The 25283-nt window shown below is 43.3% G+C and overlaps 1 protein-coding gene across 1 annotated transcript in view; it reads right to left on the reverse strand.

Moving 5' to 3' along the window:
• The window catches only part of AGMO (alkylglycerol monooxygenase), a 123523-nt gene that overhangs the window by 92563 nt on the left and 5677 nt on the right, over positions 1-25283 (reverse strand). The window contains exon 4 of the mRNA XM_075269898.1: positions 13550-13701. Within this exon, the coding sequence (XP_075125999.1) occupies positions 13550-13701 (152 nt within the window). The remainder of the gene's footprint in view (positions 1-13549; positions 13702-25283) is intronic.

Here is a 25283-nt window from a genome sequence, read left to right on the forward strand (position 1 = left end):
TAACTGTCTGGATTCTACATTATAACAGTCTGGATTCTACATTGTAACAGTCTGGATTCTATAGTGTAACAGTCTGGAATCTACATTGTAACTGTCTGGATTCTATAGTGTAACAGTCTGGATTCTACATTATAACAGTCTGGATTCTACATTGTAACAGTCTGGATTCTATAGTGTAACAGTCTGGAATCTACATTGTAACTGTCTGGATTCTATAGTGTAACAGTCTGGATTCTAAATTGTAACAGTCTGGATTCTACAATGTAACAGTCTGGATTCTATAGTGTAACAGTCTGGATTCTACATTGTAACAGTCTGGAATCTACATTGTAACAGTCTGGATTCTACATTGTAACAGTCTGGATTCTATAGTGTAACAGTCTGGATTCTACATTGTAACAGTCTGGAATCTACATTGTAACAGTCTGGAATCTACATTGTAACAGTCTGGATTCTACATTGTAACAGACTGGATGCTATATTGTAAATGTCTAGATTCTACATTGTAACAGACTGGATTCTACATTGTAACAGTCTGGATTCTATAGTGTAACAGTTTGGATTCTACATTATAACAGTCTGGATTCTATAGTGTAACAGTCTGGAATCTACATTATAACAGTCTGGATTCTACATTATAACAGTCTGGAATCTACATTGTAACAGTCTGGATTCTATATTGTAACAGTCTGGATGTTATATTGTAAATGTCTAGATTCTACATTGTAACAGTATGGAATCTACATTGTAACAGTCTGGATTCTATAGTGTAACAGTCTGGATTCTACATTGTAACAGTCTGGATTCTACATTATAACAGTCTGGATTCTACATTGTAACAGTCTGGATTCTACATTCTAACAGTCTGGATTCTATAGTGTAACAGTCTGGAATCTACATTATAACAGTCTGGATTCTACATTATAACAGTCTGGAATCTACATTGTAACAGTCTGGATTCTATATTGTAACAGTCTGGATGTTATATTGTAAATGTCTAGATTCTACATTGTAACAGTATGGAATCTACATTGTAACAGTCTGGATTCTATAGTGTAACAGTCTGGATTCTACATTCTAACAGTCTGGATTCTACATTCTAACAGTGTGGGGCCCTGCATTGCACCAGTCTGCATTCTACATTGTAATAGTCTATAGGCTATAGCATTCGGCCAATCAACGCTGGTTCTGAATCGAATCTTTACTGTGAATAGGAGTAGTATTTGAATGAGTATGAGTATTTCGAATACCGTAGTATTCTATCGAATACCTACTTGATCGAATACTACTCGCTCATCTCTAATTATAACAAATTCCGATTCCTACATACAGTATCAGTCTGGTTTCTACATTCTAAGGGTGCATTCACACTACGTATACGGCAGCTTATTCTAAACGTAAAACATGTTCAGAATCAGCGGCGTATAAAGCAGTTCCGTTCATTTCTATGGGAGCCGGCATACGAGCGCTCCCCATAGAAATGAATGGGCTGCTTTTTTCACTCCGAGCAGTCCCATTGAAGTGAATGGGAAGTGCCGGCGTGTACGCTCCGGCATGAGCAGAGCTAGCCGTACATGCGGGCACTTCCCATTCACTTCAATGGGAGTGCTCGGAGTGAAAGAAGCAGCCCATTCATTTCTATGGGGAGCGCTCGTATGCCGGCTCCCATAGAAATGAACGGAACTGCTTTATACGCCGCTGATTCTGAACATGTTTTACATTCAGAATAAGTTGCCATATACGTAGTGTGAATGCACCCTTACAGTTTGGTTTCCATATTGTTGCAGTCTGGTTTTTACATTTCAATAGTCAGATTTCTATATTGTAACATTATAGCAACCGCATTGTAACTCTATGGACTCTACATTATAACATAAAGTTGTCTACACTGTAACAGTCTGGTTCCTACAGTACATTATACCATTGTAACAATGTAACATTCTGGTCTCCAGATTGCAACAGTCTTGTATTATGCTGGAACTGTCTTGTTTGCACATTATAACAGTCTGGTTTCTACAATGTAACAGTCTTGTCACTACATTGCATTTTGCATACACAACCCCTTTCTCTTTCCCTATTTTCCCATTTCTTATTTGGTTCTTCTCCTGGGAAAGCTGGGTGGTGACAACTTTTATCATCCCTGCTAGTTACTTAGTGCTTGTCACCCAACTTTCTAAGACTTATGAATGGTTGACATGTCTTTCCACAACAATACAGACCAATCAGAACCTAGCCGGCCTACAGCCCCCTGATTGTCATCTCCAAATAAACCCCCCATTTATGATCCCTCCCCTTTGTGGTCCCTCCCAAAGGGATTAATGCCCAACTTTTTGAGGCTTCTGCTCCAGACCCCTGCCCAGTGTTGTATTATCCAACTGCCCAGTCCGGATTGTCACCCAGCTTTCCCAGAGACACGGTAAGATGATGGATCTAGTAGGATGCGGATGACTCAAGGCCTGCAGATCTCCTATAACAGATGTGACCACAATGCAGATAATTGCCTGAATCCTGAATTTCGAGGTATCACATCCAGGTTTCGGCAGCTCATCCATTTACATCCTCGGGCCGGGATGAGAAATCGGCTTTTCCTGTATGTATTTCCCACTGGTTCTCATGGGGAATTCTTCCTCTTTTTTCGGAGGGTGTCAGGGGATTGCAAACATCCGCAAACTGACAGAATCTTGGTCATCTGCCTCCAGCTGCAAACAAATCTTCCGTCTTGTAGTTGTACAACTTGAGAACAAGATTTTACCGAATAAAACATTTCTAAAAGAAACAAACGCAGACATGAAGGGCGCGCTTCCACCGACGCTGCCGGCAGCCGGCCATTATGTGCTCCGAGCGGGGGAGGTGCCGGATAAGAGGGAAATACTTCTCCCAATCCCTGGAAATTATCTGCAGGAGCCCTAAACCCTCGGCCGATCTGCTACTAGAGTACATGGAGGGGAGGATACGCAGCAGATACAGCAGATCGGGGCGATCGCCCCTAATTGTACAGGAGCCCTAAACCCCCGGCCGATCTGCTACTAGAGTACAAGGAGGGGAGGATAGGGAGCAGATACGGCAGATCAGGGCGATCACCCCTAATTATATAGGAACCCTAATCCCCCGGCAGGTCTGATACTAGAGTACATGGAGGGGAGAATAGGGAGCAGATACGGCAGATCAGGGCGATCACCCCTAATTGTACAGGAGCCCTAAACCCCCGGCAGGTCTGATACTAGAGTACATGGAGGGGAGGATAGGGAGCAGATACGGCAGATCAGGGCGATCACCCCTAATTATATAGGAACCCTAATCCCCCGGCAGGTCTGATACTAGAGTACATGGAGGGGAGAATAGGGAGCAGATACGGCAGATCAGGGCGATCACCCCTAATTGTACAGGAGCCCTAAACCCCGGCAGATCTGCTACTAGAGTACATGGAGGGGAGGATAGGGAGCAGATACGGCAGATCAGGGCGATCACCCCTAATTGTACAGGAACCCTAATCCCCCGGCAGGTCTGATACTAGAGTACATGGAGGGGAGAATAGGGAGCAGATACGGCAGATCGGGGCGATCACCCCTAATTGTACAGGAGCCCTAAACCCCTGGCAGGTCTGATACTAGAGTACATGGAGGGGAGGATAGGGAGCAGATACGGCAGATCAGGGCGATCACCCCTAATTGTACAGGAACCCTAAACCCCCGGCAGGTCTGATACTAGAGTACATGGAGGGGAGAATAGGGAGCAGATACGGCAGATCAGGGCGATCACCCCTAATTGTACAGGACCCCTAAACCCCCGGCCGATCTGCTACTAGAGTACAAGGAGGGGAGGATAGGGAGCAGATACGGCAGATCAGGGCGATCACCCCTAATTATATAGGAACCCTAATCCCCCGGCAGGTCTGATACTAGAGTACATGGAGGGGAGGATAGGGAGCAGATACGGCAGATCAGGGCGATCACCCCTAATTATATAGGAACCCTAATCCCCCGGCAGATCTGCTACTAGAGTACATGGAGGGGAGGATAGGGAGCAGATACGGCAGATCAGGGCGATCACCCCTAATTGTACAGGAACCCTAATCCCCCGGCAGGTCTGATACTAGAGTACATGGAGGGGAGAATAGGGAGCAGATACGGCAGATCGGGGCGATCACCCCTAATTGTACAGGAGCCCTAAACCCCTGGCAGGTCTGATACTAGAGTACATGGAGGGGAGGATAGGGAGCAGATACGGCAGATCAGGGCGATCACCCCTAATTGTACAGGAACCCTAAACCCCCGGCAGGTCTGATACTAGAGTACATGGAGGGGAAGATAGGGAGCAGATATGGCAGATCGGGGCGATCACCCCTAATTGTACAGGAGCCCTAAACCCCCGGCAGATCTGCTACTATAGTACAAGGAGGGGAAGATAGGGAGCAGATATGGCAGATCGGGGCGATCACCCCTAATTGTACAGGACCCCTAAACCCCCGGCAGATCTGATACTAGAGTACATGGAAGGGAGAATAGGGATCGGATACGGCAGATCGGGGCGATCACCCCTAATTGTACAGGAGCCCTAAACCCCTGGCCGATCTGCTACTAGAGTACAAGGAGGGGAGGATAGGGAGCAGATACGGCAGATCAGGGCGATCACCCCTAATTGTACAGGAACCCTAAACCCCCGGCAGGTCTGATACTAGAGTACAAGGAGGGGAGGATAGGGAGCATATACGGCAGATCAGGGCGATCACCCCTAATTGTACAGGAACCCTAAACCCCCAGCAGGTCTGATACTAGAGTACATGGAGGGGAGGATAGGGAGCAGATACGGCAGATCGGGGCGATCACCCCTAATTGTACAGGAGCCCTAAACCCCCGGCCGATCTGCTACTAGAGTACATGGAGGGGAGGATAGGGAGCAGATACGGCAGATCGGGGCGATCACCCCTAATTGTACAGGAACCCTAAACCCCCGGCAGGTCTGATACTAGAGTACATGGAGGGGAGAATAGGGAGCAGATACGGCAGATCAGGGCGATCACCCCTAATTGTACAGGAGCCCTAAACCCCCGGCAGATCTGCTACTAGAGTACATGGAGGGGAGGATAGGGAGCAGATATGGCAGATCGGGGCGATCACCCCTAATTGTACAGGACCCCTAAACCCCCGGCAGATCTGATACTAGAGTACATGGAAGGGAGAATAGGGATCGGATACGGCAGATCGGGGAGATCACCCCTAATTGTACAGGAGCCCTAAACCCCTGGCAGGTCTGATACTAGAGTACATGGAAGGGAGAATAGGGATCGGATACGGCAGATCGGGGCGATCACCCCTAATTGTACAGGAGCCCTAAACCCCCGGCAGATCTGCTACTAGAGTACATGGAGGGGAGAATAGGGAGCAGATACGGCAGATCAGGGCGATCACCCCTAATTGTACAGGAGCCCTAAACCCCCGGCAGATCTGCTACTAGAGTACATGGAGGGGAGGATAGGGAGCAGATATGGCAGATCGGGGCGATCACCCCTAATTGTACAGGACCCCTAAACCCCCGGCAGATCTGATACTAGAGTACATGGAAGGGAGAATAGGGATCGGATACGGCAGATCGGGGAGATCACCCCTAATTGTACAGGAGCCCTAAACCCCCGGCCGATCTGCTACTAGAGTACATGGAGGGGAGGATAGGGAGCAGATACGGCAGATCGGGGCGATCACCCCTAATTGTACAGGACCCCTAAACCCCCGGCAGATCTGATACTAGAGTACATGGAAGGGAGAATAGGGATCGGATACGGCAGATCGGGGAGATCACCCCTAATTGTACAGGAGCCCTAAACCCCCGGCAGATCTGATACTAGAGTACATGGAGGGGAGGATAGGGAGCAGATACGGCAGATCAGGGCGATCACCCCTAATTGTACAGGACCCCTAAACCCCCGGCAGATCTGCTACTAGAGTACATGGAAGGGAGAATAGGGATCGGATACGGCAGATCGGGGAGATCACCCCTAATTGTACAGGAGCCCTAAACCCCCGGCAGATCTGATACTAGAGTACATGGAGGGGAGGATAGGGAGCAGATACGGCAGATCAGGGCGATCACCCCTAATTGTACAGGACCCCTAAACCCCCGGCAGATCTGCTACTAGAGTACATGGAAGGGAGAATAGGGATCGGATACGGCAGATCGGGGAGATCACCCCTAATTGTACAGGAGCCCTAAACCCCCGGCAGATCTGATACTAGAGTACATGGAGGGGAGGATAGGGAGCAGATACGGCAGATCAGGGCGATCACCCCTAATTGTACAGGAGCCCTAAACCCCCGGCAGATCTGCTACTAGAGTACATGGAGGGGAGGATAGGGAGCATATACGGCAGATCGGGGTGATCGCCTCTAATTCTAGAGGAACCTGGAGTCTTCAAGAGAGATGTCTAACCAATTTTTTTAAATATATTTATTAAAACTAGATATAAAATTACTTTATTTCGAATTTGTTTTTATTTTCTGTAATTTTTTAATTCTATTTTCTGTCCCTTATTATGGGGGCGGCCATCTTGCCAGAACTTCTCCTCTGCTCTGTTAACAGTATTTAGTGATCTGCTTTACAGCATAGTCAAAGCTATAGGCAGCAATAGAACTAAAGCCGGCTCACTGAGTTGTATGGGAGAGTTTTCTAGACATGCTCAGTGCAGGGAAGATGAGGAGATAAACTGTGACATCATGTGTTATCTTCTATTGTAATGCAGTCTGTGATGTAATTGAGGTGACTGCTGTAAAGAAAACCTCTACAGAATTGGCAAGTGTCAGCCTATTATTAAGCTTTGTAGTCAGAGTGAAAATTGCTGGATGTAATACTACATATATATATATTGACAGAAAATTCTTTAAAATATCTTTAAAAATTCTTATGGTGTACTTGTGATTCCTCCACTCGTTTTGGTTCTTCATTGTCTTTTCGGTCCTCAGCTGTGTCATGTGACCAACAATAAGACTCTCCCATTGACACAGTAGGGCAGATATAACACTTATACCGCACCCGATTTGTCACAGTGCCTAATTCTGTTTGATTAGTCTGTCTCATTATTACACTGTCTAATGTTACACTTTGTATCAATTGGCTTAATATTTTTCTAGATGATGGGTAAAAATTTGCAACAGTGTTACAATTTGGATTTCACTTTCTATGAAGCTGCTCCCCTTTTTGTAAAATTCATAAAAGTGTCAGAGAAGTTTCTAAAACACTTGATAAAAGGGAAAAGTATTTAGCGTAAATGACACCAAAATTCTGGCACATTTGTTTAAGAATGAATAGAGAAGCTGAAATCCCGTTCACACATGAGACGTTGCGTCAGGTTGAGAGTTCTATTACCGATCACATGACACAGCACTGCACTGCATCGGGGATAGGTCCCCAGCTGAAGACCGTCATCCAGGATCTGGGACCGATCAGCTGATTAAAGAGGCCAAAACGTTTGGGAGAGAGCTGCAGTCTTTTCACAGAAAGCCAAGCACAGCGCCACACATGGTATACTGGTTGTGCTTGGTATCACAATTTATCTCAATATACTTGAAAGGGATTGAGCAACGAACAGGCAGTGTGGCCAATGAACGTGACATCACATGGTCTGTGGCTTTCCCTTCAAACTGATCCATGGGGTGTCCTGGATGTCAGACCTCCGCTGATCTTTAATTGATGACCTATCCTAAGTGTTATTAGTGTCATACAAGGCTTAAAGTAGCAGTGCACAAAAACATGAATTCTCTGGGGCAGACTGGCTGGGGTCTAGAATCGGGTAAAGGTCCAAGCCTGACAGTAGAACGTGCCCAGTATTTACTTATATTAAGACTCGCCCCTAACCTTGCCCAGTTTCATCCATACAGCCCTGGACCTCACCCAGCCCCTTTGTGCACCCGGGCAGTAATAGAAGCCCTCCTTTATGTACAATACACCCTCCATAGTCCCCTATGTAGTATAATGCCCCCGTACTGCCCCCACATATTATGCCCCATTAATGCAACTATACAGTATAATGCCCATTAGTGCCATCACATAGCAAAATCCCTCCATAGTGCACCCATATAGTGTAACTAAGACGAGTTTGTATCACTGGTGGTGTAGGGAGTTGAAGGGGTTGTGCCCCAGGTGCCCCACAGTTGCAGAGAGGCTTATTATTAGGGTCGAGCCTATTGTTTTTAGAATCCGATTTTCGATCATTTTCCAGCCGATCCCAATCGTGAAATTTGCTCAATCGCCGATCGGGATCCGATCTTTCCCGATCCCGATCGCTCAACCATAAATGCAATAAGTCATAGGTAGGGTTGAGCCGATCTTGAGATTTCAGGATCGTTTTTAAAATCTGATTTCCGATCATTTTCCAGCCGATCCCGATCGTGAAATTTGCTCGATCACCGATCGGGATCCGATCTTTCCCGATCCTGAACCCTACTTATTATCCTTGATGCTGTAAGGTTGTTGAAAGGGCTGATATCCCTGGTGGTCTAGGGTGGTGAAGGAGTTAACATACCTAGTGGTGAGGGGCGTTAACATATCAGGCAGGAAAAGGTTAATACTTTAGGTTATGCAGTTTATCATATTAAAAAGGTTAAAGGGGTCTTCCAGTCCCAAATGGAGTTTTATACTAAAGCCCTGTCCTGTGGATAACTCATCTGGGGCCAGAAAACCCCTTTAATATCCCTGGTGGTGTAGGGTGGTGAAGTGGCTAATATCTCAGAACCAAGCAAAACGGTGTGACAACCATTGTGGGAACAGTAATGGCGGCCGTATTCTGGTTGTCGCCCAGCTTTACACCCTATATGGATGTCTATAATTGTACAGAATTAAAAAAATATCAGTTGTGGCTGGAAATTCCATTTTTCATCCCAAACTTTAATTCCAAAAATTGCTAATTGCGATGAAAACCAAAGAGAAAAGCAGATCCCGTCTGTTTCCTCGAATTACTGAGTATTTGTAATCTCCATTTTACACCCACTATCGCCCCAGAAGACGTGAACTCCACTTCACATTAGAACAATTTACTCTCCGGAAGAGGGATTACTCCAGCGAGAGACATGGGACGACTACGCCAGTCATTCTGCTTTCCACTTAAGGCTGCCAAAATGTAACAGAGAATAGACCTCTCATGTCCTGACTCACTTCACCGCGCCGCGTCTGTCATCTCACAGTATTAAACACTTCCATGAAAAATGACCAAATAAAACAACAACAAAAATGTTCCAGATTCTTCTCTGGCTTTCAAAGAAAAATAAAAAATTAAATTTTTTTGAAAATATTTTGTAATAATTAAATGAAATAAATACAATTTTACAAAAAAAAAAAAAGCTTAGAAAAATTGGTAATATTTCTTTGTTTTTAGAATTTTGGTAAAATTTGTATTATTTTTGTTTTTAGAATTTTAGTAAAATTTGTATTATTTGTGTTTTTAGAATTTTGGTAAAATTTGTAATATTTCTTTGTTTTTAGAATTTTGGTAAACTTTGTATTATTTGTGTTTTTAGAATTTTGGTAAAATTTGTAATATTTCTTTGTTTTTAGAATTTTGGTAAAATTTGTAATATTTCTTTGCTTTTAGAATTTTGGTAAACTTTGTATTATTTGTGTTTTTAGAATTTTGGTAAAATTTGAATTATTTATGTTTTTAGAACTGTGGTAAAATTTGTAATATTTCTTTGTTTTTAGAATTTTGGTAACATTTGTAATAATTCTTTGTTTTTAAAATTTTGGTAAAATTTGTAATATTTCTTTTACCCATACATGTGAGATACAGGTTAGTCAACGCTCGTTCGGCCAAAAAATTTAGCTCGATCCACCAATATACAGTACGTCTGGGAAGGAGACTAGACTCTGCAAGACCCCCCCAAGAGTAAGAGGATCGGCCATGTTGAAATCCAACCCTTCTCTACCCCAAGATCTTCTAGAGTTGGGAGGCCCCCACATACAAAAGGGGAATGTGTCCCCAATTTTTTTTTTAATTAAAACCAGACAGTGAAATCTATCACATCTTTTCTAATCTGTTTTTATTTTCTGATTGTAGATTTTTTTAAATTCTATTTTCTGACCCTGACTACGGGGGCGGCCATCTTGCCTGAACTTCTCCTCTGCTCTGTTAACAGCGTTTAGTGATCTGCTTTACAGCAATGGTCATGGGTATAGGCAGCAGCGGACTGATCGAGGTCTATGGAAGAGTTTTCAAGACATGCTCTGTGCAGTGAGGGGGTGGAGATAATATGTGACATCATCTATGGTCAGTTATGATGGGTTAGTGATGTTTATGGAGGCATTATCTTCTATTGTAATCCTGCGTGTGATGTAAATGAGGTGACCGCGACAAAGAAAACCCCAACAGATTTGGCAAGTGTCTGTTTAGTATTAAGCTTTGTGGTCAGAGTGAAAATTTCAGGATAAAATACTTTAAAAAAACATGAAAAAAACATGAAAAAATAGGTAATTTTCTGGCAGAATTTCCTTTAAGAGCAGAAATTCATGCTTAAGAACTGACCTTCTTATAACCAGTCAGCCATTTTTTAGAGTATGGTAAGCGTAATGGTGTCCAATTAAAAGGGGGGCTTTTGGGACTCCTTCAGGCTCTAGGACCAAGGTGCAACTGTTACCTCTGCACCCCTTTATCTACCCCCTTTACTCTTTTAAGAAATCCATAAACCTAAAGCCAGGAAAAAAGACAAAACAAAAAAAAAACATCTGTTCTATAAGATAAGACAGCTTTGTAATAAAGTATCCAAAAAAAAAATTTGAAAAAAGTTGAGAAAAAGTTTTTGAAATTTCAACCAAATCTTACATTCGATTACCCAACTTTCCAAAAGGTTAAAAAAAATCCTGCTTGGGTCGTAAAGAAGAAAATATGTAAATTCTACCTACAAGTCTTCAAGCATGGAGGGATCTATAATTGTTGAGGTAGAACTACAAATACAAGCATGTAAGCAGGAGGACTACACATGTGGAGACAAAACCAAAGAAGAAGAGACAGAATGGAACTTGTAGTCCCCGGCACTCCATAGTCAGGCCATCCCCGGGAGACTAGAGAAGACGTAACCACTCCATAGTCCAGGAAGTGGAGAAGAGTCCTGAAGTGGAAGAGGAAGACGGCGCGAGTCTGAGGAGATGATTACTGCTAAGATGGTCAGTAAATATCACCGAGAAGAGGACGCAGCACTTCAGGAGTATCAGGAAGGAGGAATCTGTCCAGGATTCATCTTATTATTACAGAAAAGGGAAATTTTAGTGCAAACGTTAGAACTTTTTGAACATTTTGTATCGCTGTATATTGGAAAACAACACCTTATTGGGAAGAGAATCTTAAGGGGGTTAGCCAAGCTCATAAAATTAATAAACTGTCCTTAAAGGGGATTATCAAGTCTATAAACTGATGGACCATCCTTAAAGGGGCGCTATTAGCAAAATGATGCTGTATGAGCGCCACATATGCGTGAGTAGTCTTTAAAAAGGCGATTCAGGCACCGCTATTCTTATTTTAAACCCCCGTCCCGTTTTAAAATAAAACCATAAAAACATATATGTAAATTATACTTACCGTGCACGCTGGGTGGTCATGCACAGTCCGATGTCATCTTCTGGCACGCCTTCCTCTTCTTTCTTTTCCTTTTGGCGACGCCCTCCGGTCCTGGCTCTTCCCCGGCTTCATCGTCCTCTTCTTCCGGCGGGATTGGTTCAAATCCGGAGCGTGTGCAGTAGCGCTCCCTCCGGAGGGAGCGCTACTGCACAGGCTCCGGCGCCATTTTTCTCAATGGCAGTTCGCAAACTTACTGCGCATGCGCAGTACGCTCGCATAGTTCTAAGGGGAACTGAGCATGCTCAGTATCCCATTGAGAACTGCCATTGAGAAAAATGGCACTGGAGCCTGTGCAGAAGCGCTCTGGAGGGAGCTCTACTGCGCATGCACCGGATTTGAACCAATCCCGCTGGAAGTAGAGGACGATGAAGCCGGGGAAGAGACAGGACCGGAGGGCGTCGCCAAAAGAAAAAGAAAGAAGAGGAAGGCGTGCCAGAAGATGACGTCACACCGTGCATGACCGCCCAGCGTGTACGATAGGTATGAGTTACATATATGTTGTTATGGACTACTCACGCATATGTGGGGCTCATACAGCAAAATTTTGCTGATAGAGCCCCTTTAAAGGGGTTAGCCAATCTCTTAAATTTGAGGGACTGTCCTTAAGATAAGATGTCATTTTTAGATTCCTGGTGGTCCAACGTTGGAGGGGTGACGGACCTTGTGTGTCCTAGCATCTCCTACTCTTTATATGGGGAGCAGCCGGCGCTGCAGTGTTCAGTTTCTGCTGCTCTTTTTCCAATTTTGCTGCAAATTTTTTTGTTCATCAATTTTCTAAATTACGGTAAATTCTCAGCAAAAATTTTGGCAAATTCCCAACCAAATATTTGTCCACAAACTGGCAGAATATTACAGATATAATAAGACAACTGATCAAGACAACAGAGGTCACCACGAAGATGATTAGAGGAAATTTATGAAACTCTGCAATATTTTTAATTATTCATATTTGCAAAAATGTTTCAATTCTAATTGTCTACAAATTTAAATATAGTCCTTCTCATGGAAAAAAAAAAAAACCCTTAAAGGATTTCTATCTTGTTCTTCGACCCCAACTATTGCACAAGTTCATGTTTAAAGCGGTATTACTCTCTACAAGGCCCTGGTAGCTCGAGAGCAGCTCTGGAATGCCAGAGCAATGATACTGAATAAGTGGTGCCAAATTTTAGCAGGGGTCAAATATGCCTGGAGGGCAGGGAGGAGTCAGATGTCAACCTCAGGTAGTATAGCTTGCTGACAGCGACATATGGCGGCTCCATTATCTGTGATGGAAAAATTGGGGCCGTATTGACAAGGTTTCAGAGGAAACCGGAGAAGTCCTGTTTTGGACACATGCTGCACTCACTACCGTGTCATGGAACCTTATCCACAGGAATATAACAAAGTCATAATTAGGGATTTGTGTTTATATGGAAGGGAACATTCCACGGACAATCGGAATTTAGAGCATGGTATATACATCGCCGACCACGTAAAGGCCAACGAGTAGGATTAACTCATTCATGTCTGGTAGGGTACACAGCCCTGTCGTTCACTTAACTTATGTAGGAGAGCTGAACCAATACAGGAGGAATCATTTCTATCTACAAAGATTGATCATATTTGTGCATAAAAAATTCTATACATTTCAATGACTCAATTCAAATGAACTGTAATATCAAACTCAGCCACTGCAAAATAGGTGGCGCTCTGCTTGGTAATAAGTAAAGAGGGCTGAAGATCACAGGGACGTTATCTGATATTGGCAATCTGCGACAAAAGAACCGCTCTTATTAAACAAAACATTTTTATGCTACTAAATAACTAATCATGTATATTTTTATTGTTTAATTAGATTTATTTCTAAAAAAAAATCATATGATGGCAAAATAATACCGCCATATAGTGAGTGCATACATTTATCCTCTAGCTTTACCACAGTCATATGTCAACACACGACAGTATAACTTTACCTACCATGAGCCATTCTATGGAACCAATAGTATCCAAAGTCCACACCAAGAAACGTCAGCCACCATGTCCATGGAGAATCCCAGGGCAGTTCTGCAACTCTGTAGTGGTTCCACACGTAGATGTATGTGGTCACCTCAACACCTCTGAAGGCAACACTGTATTATGTATAAAAAAAAGAATAATTTGTGTCAATTCTGGTATTTTGGTTTCAGACTTAGACAAACTGTAGACAGTAAGATCTTGTACAATCTACGTCTAACATTCATGGTGGAGGTCCCGGGGGGTGGGGCAGCCGATCCTAAGATGATTGTATATTGATGGCCTGCCCCTTTAAATCCGTCTGCAGTAACAACACAGCCCATATAGCTCACATGACTGCAATAAATTGTCAGCCCTGTCCCTGGTTTTCAGGGGGTGTAAAATATTTCATCCAGAAATTCAAGGTACAGAAATATTCCGGCGATCATTATAAAATAAAGCCTGAAGTACAAAGCCCAGTGACCGGATGGTAAATCTGCGGCAGCGAGGAGAAGGGATTTATGGAATGTGGTTCCAATTGTTTCACGTTTTAACTCGGGATAATAGGGCGCTGCCACTCGCTGCACAAAGCAAAGTGGCGGCAACTGAAATCTCCCATTTCCTGCACAGGTGCCGGGCGTTAAACCAGGCCGCGATTTACTGCCCTGTCAGCGGCGCTGACACAAATCCAGCTGAAGAATGGCTGCAGGACCCTGAAAGATGTCTATAATCCGGGGGTAACCGAATATACGGATTGTAATATGTGACAATTCTTATCATTATTAGGAAGATCAAGATAATGCAAATCACTGTCTGAATCCATAGAAAATAGGAGTCCAGGCAAAGGTATTGTAGATAGATAGATAGATAGATAGATAGATAGTAGATGGATAGATAGATAGGAGATAGATAGATAGATAGATAGATAGATAGATAGATAGATAGATAGATAGATAGGAGATAGATAGATAGATAGATAGATAGGAGATAGATAGATAGATAGATAGATAGATAGATAGATAGGAGATAGATAGATAGATAGATAGATAGATAGATAGGAGATAGATAGATAGATAGATAGATGATAGATAGATAGATAGATAGATAGATAGATAGATAGATAGATAGATAGGAGATAGATAGATAGATAGATAGATAGATAGATAGATGATAGATAGATAGATAGATAGATAGATAGGAGATAGATAAATAAATAGATAGATAGATAGATAGATAGATAGATAGGAGATAGATGATAGATAGATAGATAGATAGATAGATAGATAGATAGATAGATAGAGAGATAGATAGATAGATAGATAGATAGATAGATAGATAGGAGATAGATAGATAGATAGATAGATAGATAGATAGATAGATAGATAGATAGATAGGAGATAGATAAGAGATAGATAAATAAAAAGATAGATAGATAGATAGATAGATAGATAGATAGGAGATAGATGATAGATAGATAGATAGATAGATAGATAGATAGATAGGAGATAGATAGATAGATAGATAGATAGATAGGAGATAGATAGATAGATAGATAGATAGATAGATAGATAGATAGATAGATAGATAGGAGATAGATAATAGATAGGAGATAGATAGATAGATAGATAGATAGATAGATAGATAATAGATAGATAGATAGATAGATAGATAGAGAGATAGATAGATAGATAGATAGATAGATAGGAGATAGATAGATAGATAGATAGATAGATAGGAGATAGATAGATAGATAGATAGGAGATAGATAGATAGATAGATAGATATCTAGGAGATAGATAGATAGATAGATAGATAGATAGATAGAGTAGTGATAACAGTCGCTATTGCTGAATGAGCTTCCCACTGAGCCGCCATTGCCACTTGGCAGGAGTTGTGTGTTATTGTGTTATTTAAAGTCACTAATACCTGATTCCCCCCTTTGTTCTGTCTTATCATTATCCTGGCAGGGCCCGCTGGGTGTTCTAGTTCCAGTGCGCCCCCCCCCCCCCCCCCCGCTCCCCAGTCTTCCATCACTTTTATGAGTGAATTCCTTCTGCCCGGGCTGCTGAGTTTTACAAGGGTCTCCCCAACAATCCCGTCCTCTATACATGAATTCCTGGCAGGATGGATCAGACGTCCTGCCCCACTATACAGGGGCTTTTATGATGAAGATCTTACCCCTGAATAATCGCCCAGTAATCCAAAAATATTCTCCCTTGGCCGGGAATTTTATAAAGGAAGTGGCAACACTTTCCCGGGGAAGGGATGAAATGAATATTCTATTACTATTATTATATGAAACGTTCTCTCCACTGCTAATGATTTTCACCAGTTATTCCCTTTGGTTGGGGGGGGGGGGGGTCTCGGCCCGGCGACGTCCACCAAGTGGATTCTGTCAGCCCTGCTAGATTTTTATTCTTGCAGAAATGAGTTTGACTGCGGACGAAACCTGAGCCGTGAGCTGCAGCCTGCGACAGGACTTCCTAACGTTTTCAGTGGAAAACCAGATGTAGCAGAGTTGGATGTGCAATTAAACTTTTTGGGACTGTACCATGTAACTGTTCGTGACACGATAATGGAGTAGACCTATAGTATCTGGAGACACCTGCAAAAGAGTAACTTGATGCTCCTTGACCTCTAAGTGTAAGGACCCTGGGACCAGGCAGCCATCAGACCAGTCAGGAAGGAGACTCATTCCAACTCCGAGAGATAAATGTGCAAACAATCCGAAAACAACAGTAAAGGAGCTCGGGAAGATTCTGAAGGAAACAGGTTAGGGCTGAGCCGATCTGGAGATTTCAGGATCGATTTTAAAATCCGATTTCCGATCATTTTCCAACCAATGCCGATCCCGATCATGAAATTTGCCCGATCTTTCCCGATCCTCATTACTCAACCCTATTAATGATATATACATGAATAGGTTTGAGACAATCTTGAGATAACCTCCGAACTCGATCCCACCAGAAAAGATTGGGATCGGAATTCCGATCTCGATCCTGAAATTTACTCCATCGCCGATTGGAATCCGCTCTTTTCCAATCCCGATCGCTCAACTCTAAAACAGGTACAGAAGTCGCCATATCAACAATAGAAATAAACAAACTTAGACGGGTTCCTTGCAAATTTTTACAAAAATTTTGGGTTCAGTTGAAGCTGAAATTTTGGGATTCTCCAACCACAAATAAACATTAGAATCTGTGGCCTGTTCGCAGAGGAAGGAAAATAACTTGAATATATTGAGGCAGCATCTCAAGACTCTAAGAAAGTTAGGGCTCCCGGCAGATGGGTCTTCCAATGGACATGACCCCAAGTAGACTTCCAAAGTGGTGGCAGAATGGTTCATGCGCAGATGGGTGAATATCATGAGTTTAATTTTACAAGGCATCGGCCTGGGGCCACTGATGTCACCAAGGAGGTTGGGAGATGCCAGGGACCAAATGTAGTGACGGAGCTAAAGAAAAGTGATTTTCACCGTTTTTTTATTTTAATTTTTCCACACTTTTCTTGGCCTCCATTCAGCTAAATCCAAAATTTTGGCAAAATTTTGTAACAAACCCAGTTCATTGCATATTGGTTTGTTCATCACTAGGTTTAACCCCTTAGAGACACAGCCCAAAAGTGACTTAAGGACCAGGCCTCTTTTTTTCAAATCTGACATGTGTCACTTTAAATGGCGATAACTTTGAGACGCTTTAACTTACACAAGTGATTCTGAGATTGTTTTTTCGTAACACATTGTACTTCATGTCAGTAGTAAATTTTTGTTGATATGTTTTGTCTTTAATTATGAAAAAATAGGAAATTTGGTGAAAATTTTGAAAAAAATGCAGTTTTCTAACTTTGAAATTGCAAGCCTTTGAAATAGAAAGTCATACTACCCGAATTTTTTCATAAATATAATTAACCATGTCTCTGATTTATGTAGCAATCAAATTTTAAGCACCCTTTCATTTTTTTCAGATATTATAAGGCTTACAAGTCAAGCAGTAATTTTCCAAATTTTCAAGAAAATTTCCAAAACACATTTTTCAAGGGACCAGTTCAGTTCTGAAGGGAACTTGAAAGGCCTCTCTAATAAAACCCCCCAAAAGTCACCCCATTCTAAAAACTGCACTCCTGAAAGAATCTAAAACAGCAGTTAGAAAGTTTCTTAACCCTTTCAGCATTTCACAACAATTAAAACAAAATGGAGGTCAAATTTACATTTTTCAATTTCTGTCACTAATATATTCATTTAGCCCTAGAATTTACACATTTACTAAGGTTTAAAGGAGAAACTGCACCCCACATTTTGTTACACAATTTCTCCCGAACACGACAATACCCCATATGTGCTGGTACCCTAATGTACGGGCACACGGTCGCTCTCAGAACGGATGGAGCACTAATTGGATTTTGTAGGCCAGATTTTGCTAGAATATTTTTCAGGCGCCATGCCCCGATTGCAAAGCCCCCAAGGTGCCAAAACAGTGGAAAACCCCAAAATGTCACCCCATTTTGGAAACTAGACCCCTCAAGGAATTTATCAAGGGGTATAGTGAGCACTTGGACCCTACAGGTGTTTCACAGATTTTTTTACCATTGAGATGTGAAAATGAAAAATTACTTTTTTTATAATAAAATGTCACTGTAGCCCCAAATTTTTCATCTTCACGAAGGGTTAAAGGAGAAACTGCACCCCACATTTTGTTACACAATTTCTCCTAAACACGACAATACCCCATATGTGCTGGTACCCTAATGTACGGGCACACGGTCGCTCTCAGAACAGATGGAGCACTAATTGGATTTTGTAGGCCAGATTTTGCTAGAATATTTTTCAGGCGCCATGCCCCGATTGCAAAGCCCCCAATGTGCCAAAACAGTGGAAAACCCCAAAATGTCACCCCATTTTGGAAACTATACCCCTCAAGGAATTTACCAAGGGGTTTAGTGAGCCCTTTGACCCTACAGGAGTGTAACAGAATTGGCCCAACAAAAGGAAAAGTGACATTTTTTGCTATAAAATGTTGCTTTAACCCCAAATTATGCATTTCCACAACGGGTTAAAAAAGAAAATGCACCCCAAAAATTGTCAAGCACTTTGCCCCAACTACAGAAATGTCCCACATGTGGATGTAAAGTGATGTATGGGCACACTGTAAAGTCCAGAGCTGAAGGATCGCTATTGGGATTTTGGAGGGCAAATTTAGCTGAAATCTGTTTCAGGCACCATGTTGCATTTGGAGAGCCCCTGAAGTGCTAGAACAGTGGAAACCCCCTCCCCAAATGACCCCATTTTGAAAACTAGACCCCTCAAGGAATTTATCAAGGGATTTAGTGAGCACTTGGACCCTACAGGTGTTTCACAGATTTTTTTACCATTGAGATGTGAAAATGAAAAATTACTTTTTTTCCAATAAATCGTCCATTTAGCGCCATATTTTTAATTTTTGCAAGTACTTAGAGAATTAAGAGCCCCCCACAATTTCCCCTGAACACGGCAATACCCCATATGGGATCATAATCTGCTGTATGGGTACATGTTGGGGCTCAGAATGGAAAGAGCGCTATTTGGATTTTGGAGGGTATATATTGCTGGAATAGTTTTGAGGTGCCATGTCGCATTTGCAGAGCCCCTAAAGTACCAATACAATGGAAACCCCTCAAAAGTGACCCCATTTTAGTAACTACACCCATCAAGGAATGTATCAAGTGGTATTATGATTTTGAGACTAAAAATGCTTCCCAAAATTTGAAATTTTTAAAGAAATATGCCATTTTGGTATCCAATGCATTGCACCCACTTTGTATTGTCAGAGACCTGCACTCCTAAAACTATTAAGTGGGCGATCCCGAGGGGCAAAAAAATTATATATGTGGGTATAAACTGCTGCTTGGGCGCACAGCAGGGCTCAGAAGGGAAGGAGCACTGCGCTTTATAGCTTTTGGGGTACAGATTTAGAGGGACTTTCTGGGTGCCATGTTGTTTTTGCAGAGCCCTGGAGGTGCCAGTAAACTGGAATTCCCCAAGAAGTGACCCCATTTTGTAGGGGAAATTTTAGAGTCTCTGCAAAAGTGCCATGGCATCCAAAAACCAAACCGTCTAAGTCTGTGCTCCAAAAACCAAATAACCTTCTTCCCTTCTGTGTCCGGCTGGGCCCTAATATCAGTTTATACCCACATATGACATTACGTACGTTATCCGGGGTACACCAGTGTCATACATGTGCCCTAATATCAGTTTATACTCACATATGACATTACCCCGGTTACACCAGTGTCATACATGTGGCATACACTGCAGTTTGGGCGCACAGCAGGGGGCAGAAGGGAAGGAGCGCGATGCGGCTTTTGGAGTACAGATTCAGATCTTTGGTATCTGGACGCCATGTCATGTTTGTAGAGCCTGTAAGGTACCAGAAAAGTGGATTCCCCAAAGGAGTGACCGCAGTTTGAAAACTGCACCCCTAAAAGAATGTATCAGGGTGTGTAGTGTAGTATTAGTATCCCGGACGTGACTGCACAGCGGATGGCGAAGAGGGAATGTATAAGCGGTGCGGAGGACATTGCAGACACTAAATTCCCTACTGTACCCCCAGTAGCTCCTATGATTGGGCGAGTCACACTGGGGTCACTTTGGGGGTCACTTCTGGTGTTTTTCGCTCATAAGCTGTAAATCTGGGGTGTCCCCTGATATTCGCTTGCACAGCTTATACATTCCCTGCCTGCCGCAGCCAGTTGTGTTCTAATGATTTGGCGATTTTGCGTGATTTTGTCTTCACATTGGTAGAGGCTATATTTTCTTTATTTTTCTGCTGACGTGGCCATATAAGGGCTTGTTGTTTGCGGGATACGATGTATTTTGTAATGACACCATCTTGGGGTGCCTAAAACTTACTGATTACATTTTATTAACTCTTTTTTTGCTGGATTTAAAAGAGAAAAAATCAATTCTGGTATTGAGTTTTACCTTTTACATTTTTCGCCATGCAGCGTACAGTATAAGTAACATGTGACCTTTATTCTGCGGGTCGGTACGGTTACGGCGATACCTCATTTATGTTATTTTTTTATGCGATACTAAGTCTGCAGAACAAAAACACATTTGGGGACATAAATCAGTGATTTTTGCATCGCCATCTTCTGAGAGGCGTAACATTTTTATTTTTCGCTTGACAGTGTTGGTTGAGGGCTTATTTTTTGCGAGACAACCTGTGCATTTTATTGGTACTATTTTGGGGTGCATATGACTTTTTGATCACTTTTTATAGCACATTTTGTAAGGTGAGATGGCGAAAAATCACTACTTCCGGCGGGTTTTTTCCGTTATTTTTTACCGCCGTTCACTGTGTACATTAAATATTGTTTCAGTTTTGTTGTACAGGTTGTTACGGACGCGACAATACCAAATATGTATTGTTTTTATTAATTTTTTGTGGTTTTTTTACATAATTCATTTTTTATAGAAAAAAGGGATTTTTGGGACTTTATAACTTTATTAATTGTTTTCAAATACTTTTTTTTTTTTTTTACACTTTTTTTTTTACTTGTTCTTGTGTCTATGGGACACATGGATCAGTGATGATTGCATCACTGATTCTCTACTCTAGACTGAGACACAGGCTGCAGTGACAGCCTGCACGTGTCTCACTCTAGACACAGGAAGTGAGCTGTGCGGACGGGACAGACTCACTTCCAGAAGACGCCGGGAGCACCAGGTAAGTAAGTGAGTGCTCAGGGCTGTCTGGGGTCACTAACCAGACCCCAGACTATGTATTACAGATACCGGCACCCCCCGATCTCGGTCCGGGGGGTGCCGGCGGGGGGGGGAGAGATCGCGGCACCCTTTGTTTGCGGTGGTCATGTTTGACCATCGCAATCAAAGGGTTAAAACCTCCGATCGGTAAAAGTACCCACCGGAGGTTATGGAAAAGGGTGATAGCTGTCAGTAACAGCTATCACTCAGTTCCGATTCCGCCCGCTCAGCTACTGAGCGGGCGGAATCACCATGACGTAATATTACTTCATGGTGCGCGAAGTACCTCGCGTTCATGACGTAATAGTACGTCAAAGGTCGCTAAGGGGTTAAGGACAACAAAGTGAAGGTAATGGACAACCACAAAGTTCTGACTTGAAGCTCGTAGAAAAGGTGTGTGAAAGACGCCAACCAACATGTTACACCAGATTTGCCAGGAGAAATGGAACAAAATTTGGTGAACAATTGCAGCAACCTGAGGTTAGCAGTGTGGAGTTGGCACAATGGGGGAGAGGCAAGATGGCAAGGACTCACTCCCTGACATGGTGACTTTTTCTCTCACAGACCTTGGGAAGGGAAAGTGATGTGGGGGAGGCAACTAAGTGATCAATGGTAGAGATTTTTCTCCCTGGGCACTTCCATGTGCGGGTCTCCTGTGTGTGGATATTTCAGAGGTTACACTTAATGTTGGGTACAAATGAGACACCAGAGACATGGTGGCAATGCTCGCAGCACAGTTCACTTATAGTCCTTTATTTCAGACCGTCTTAGGGACGTGAAGGGTTCGTCTTGGCCATGGATAATGGATTTCCTCACCGATGGGCAATGGTGATGTTCTCTCAGCTATGAAAGGTTATTTGGTGCGGGGCCCAATGGCATGGGGCAGCTCGTCTTTGTCTATCTACCACTTACTTGACTGATGAAGGTGCTCTCTACAACACATCTAACTCTAGCGAACAAGCCCAACTGAGTCGTCATGATATGGCAAAGGAGTTCGGAAACAACACTATGTATGGTCATATACATAATAAGAGAGAACTTATGTCATGACATTAACTAGTAAAATATTGGACCAGGACCAGACCAGGGAAGATCAAACCAGAAGACCAATGGAGAAGACATTATTAAATATTACATTGGGCCCATCATTACGGTGCTATATTTTGCCAAGATAGGACTTGACTTCTGAAGAAGTCATCTAGAAGAGCATCTAGAACAGCATCTAGAAGAGCTGGCATTGTTGACGAATAAGTATTTGGACTCCTGTGGTCTGAGAAGCACAAACGGCAATTACAGCCTCAACTAGGGTTGAGCCGATCTTGGGAGATTTCAGGATCATTTTTAAAATCCAATTTTCGATCATTTTCCAGCTGTTCCCGATCCCAATCGCTCAACCTTAGCCTTAACCCTCCGGAGCTTTCCACAAGTCCTTGTATGATGGCTAGTGGTATTTTATTCCATTCGGCTTGGAGAAGACGGGTAAGTTCTTTCACTGATTTTGGTCGGCTGCTACACCCCTTAGTTCGGCGATTCAACTCATCCCAGAGGTGCTCGATCGGGTTCAGGTCTGGGCTCTGGTCAGGCCAGTCCAGTTGAGTAACCTGATTGTCACTGTACCAAGCCATGGTAGACCTCGCTACATGACAGCCGGCATTCTCATCCTGGAAGTAACATTGGTCCGACCCATAGAACTGCCAAAATGTAGGAAGCACACTGTTATCTAACATAGTGCAATAGGTGTCGGCGTTGAGTTTATCATACACTGGGACCAAGGGTCCATACCAGGAGAAACACCCCCAGACCATAACTCCACCTCCGCAGAACTTTATTGGGTGTCCAAATACTTATTGGTAGACAGTGTATATAGATCATAACTGAGATGAGTAGAGTTGAGCGATCAGGATCGGAAAATATCGGATTCCGATCAGTGATGGAGTAAATTTCACGATCACAATCGGATTTCCGATCCCAATCTTTTCCGAGATCGGAGGTTATCTAAAGATCAGCTCAACCCTATTCATGTATATCATGAATAGGGTTGAGCTATCAGGATCGGAAAAGATTGTAGCAAATTTCACGATCATGATCGGGATCGGCTAGAAAATGAGTGGAAATCGTATTTTAAAATCGATCCTGAAATCTCAAGATCGGCTCAACCCTAGAGACGACCCCTTTAACCCCATAGTAGTGAACGGGCAGAAGATACACTTAACCCCATGGCTATATGGGATCGTCCACCCCGCCAATATCATTAATAAGGAGCTTTTATTTGCTACGTTTTTTCTATATTTTGGTAATCCAGCACTGCTCCATGTAACAAACACCTCTCGCCTACATCTTGCTCCGCTCCGCTTCCAGGTTATATTTTTAGGGTTTTTTCGGTGTGCTTTTTTGCTGCTTTTCCACCGGGCTCTTTTCTCTCTCCACAGTTTGTTTCACATAATGAGAAAAGAAAATGTGTTGAATAGAAAGCTCAGCGTTCGGGTTAATTGGCGTTCCCGAGGAATTCAGCCGCTCAATTTGTTCGAGAGGGTGGAACTGGCTATAGATGCTCAGTGGCTTTGTAGGAGTCATGCAGGATGACAAAATATAGTACCTGAGGGGTGTTATCTGCTCCGAAATGTTCCTCGCAGCTCATCAATTATGTATTGTTCCTATGCAGTTAGTGCAGAATCCAGAAGAGCTGCGGCGGCCTCCACGTGAAGTAATGAAGTGATATCACACATGGAGGAGGTTAATAGATTCTGCAGTCCCCCGGCACAGCACAGCACACCGAACCGTCACTGCCAAGCCGGCCGAATGAAATATCAGGGTGGATCATGCCAGGGCTTTACCGAAAGCCTGTGTGACCACTGCGTATGTCAATGTAGCAGAGCTGAGATTACTACCAAGTCATTGTTATATCAGGATTTCATAACCGTGGGTTTCAGACTTACTGCATGACCACGTTTAAGTAGGGGCTCTATAAGGGGACCTCTCACCTTCTCCACCAACACCAACTCTTTGCATCCTTCAATAGCCCCCGCTCCCCGGATTCTAGCACAGTTAGATTTTTTTGTCTAGCCCCTACCATTCCTGAGCCATCAGTGCTGCTTGTTTCAGCACAATTATACTCTATACTGACAGGTGGGTCAGACCCAGCATATCACCCCAGCCCTGCAGATAGATAGGTTACTGTCACCAGAACCAGCATATCACCCCAGCCCTGCAGATAGATAGGTTAGTGTCACCAGACCCAGCATATCACCCCAGCCCTGCAGATAGATAGGTTACTGTCACCAGAACCAGCATATCACCCCAGTCCTGCAGATAGATAGGTTAGTGTCACCAGACCCAGCATATCACCCCAGCCCTGCAGATAGATAGGTTACTGTCACCAGAACCAGCATATCACCCCAGTCCTGCAGATAGATAGGTTACTGTCACCAGAACCAGCATATCACCCCAGCCCTGCAGATAGATAGGTTACTGTCACCAGAACCAGCATATCACCCCAGTCCTGCAGATAGATAGGTTAGTGTCACCAGACCCAGCATATCACCCCAGCCCTGCAGATAGATAGGTTACTGTCACCAGACCCAGCATATCACCCCAGCCCTGCAGATAGATAGGTTACTGTCACCAGAACCAGCATATCACCCCAGCCCTGCAGATAGATAGGTTACTGTCACCAGAACCAGCATATCACCCCAGTCCTGCAGATAGATAGTTTACTGTCACCAGACCCCAGCATATCACCCCAGCCCTGCAGATAGATAGGTTACTGTCACCAGAACCAGCATATCACCCCAGCCCTGCAGATAGATAGGTTACTGTCACCAGACCCAGCATATCACCCCAGTCCTGCAGATAGATAGGTTACTGTCACCAGAACCAGCATATCACCCCAGTCCTGCAGATAGATAGGTTACTGTCACCAGACCCAGCATATCACCCCAGTCCTGCAGATAGATAGGTTACTGTCACCAGAACCAGCAT

The sequence above is a fragment of the Leptodactylus fuscus genome, chromosome 4 (assembly GCF_031893055.1).
Source record: "Leptodactylus fuscus isolate aLepFus1 chromosome 4, aLepFus1.hap2, whole genome shotgun sequence".
Lineage (NCBI taxonomy): Eukaryota > Metazoa > Chordata > Amphibia > Anura > Leptodactylidae > Leptodactylus > Leptodactylus fuscus.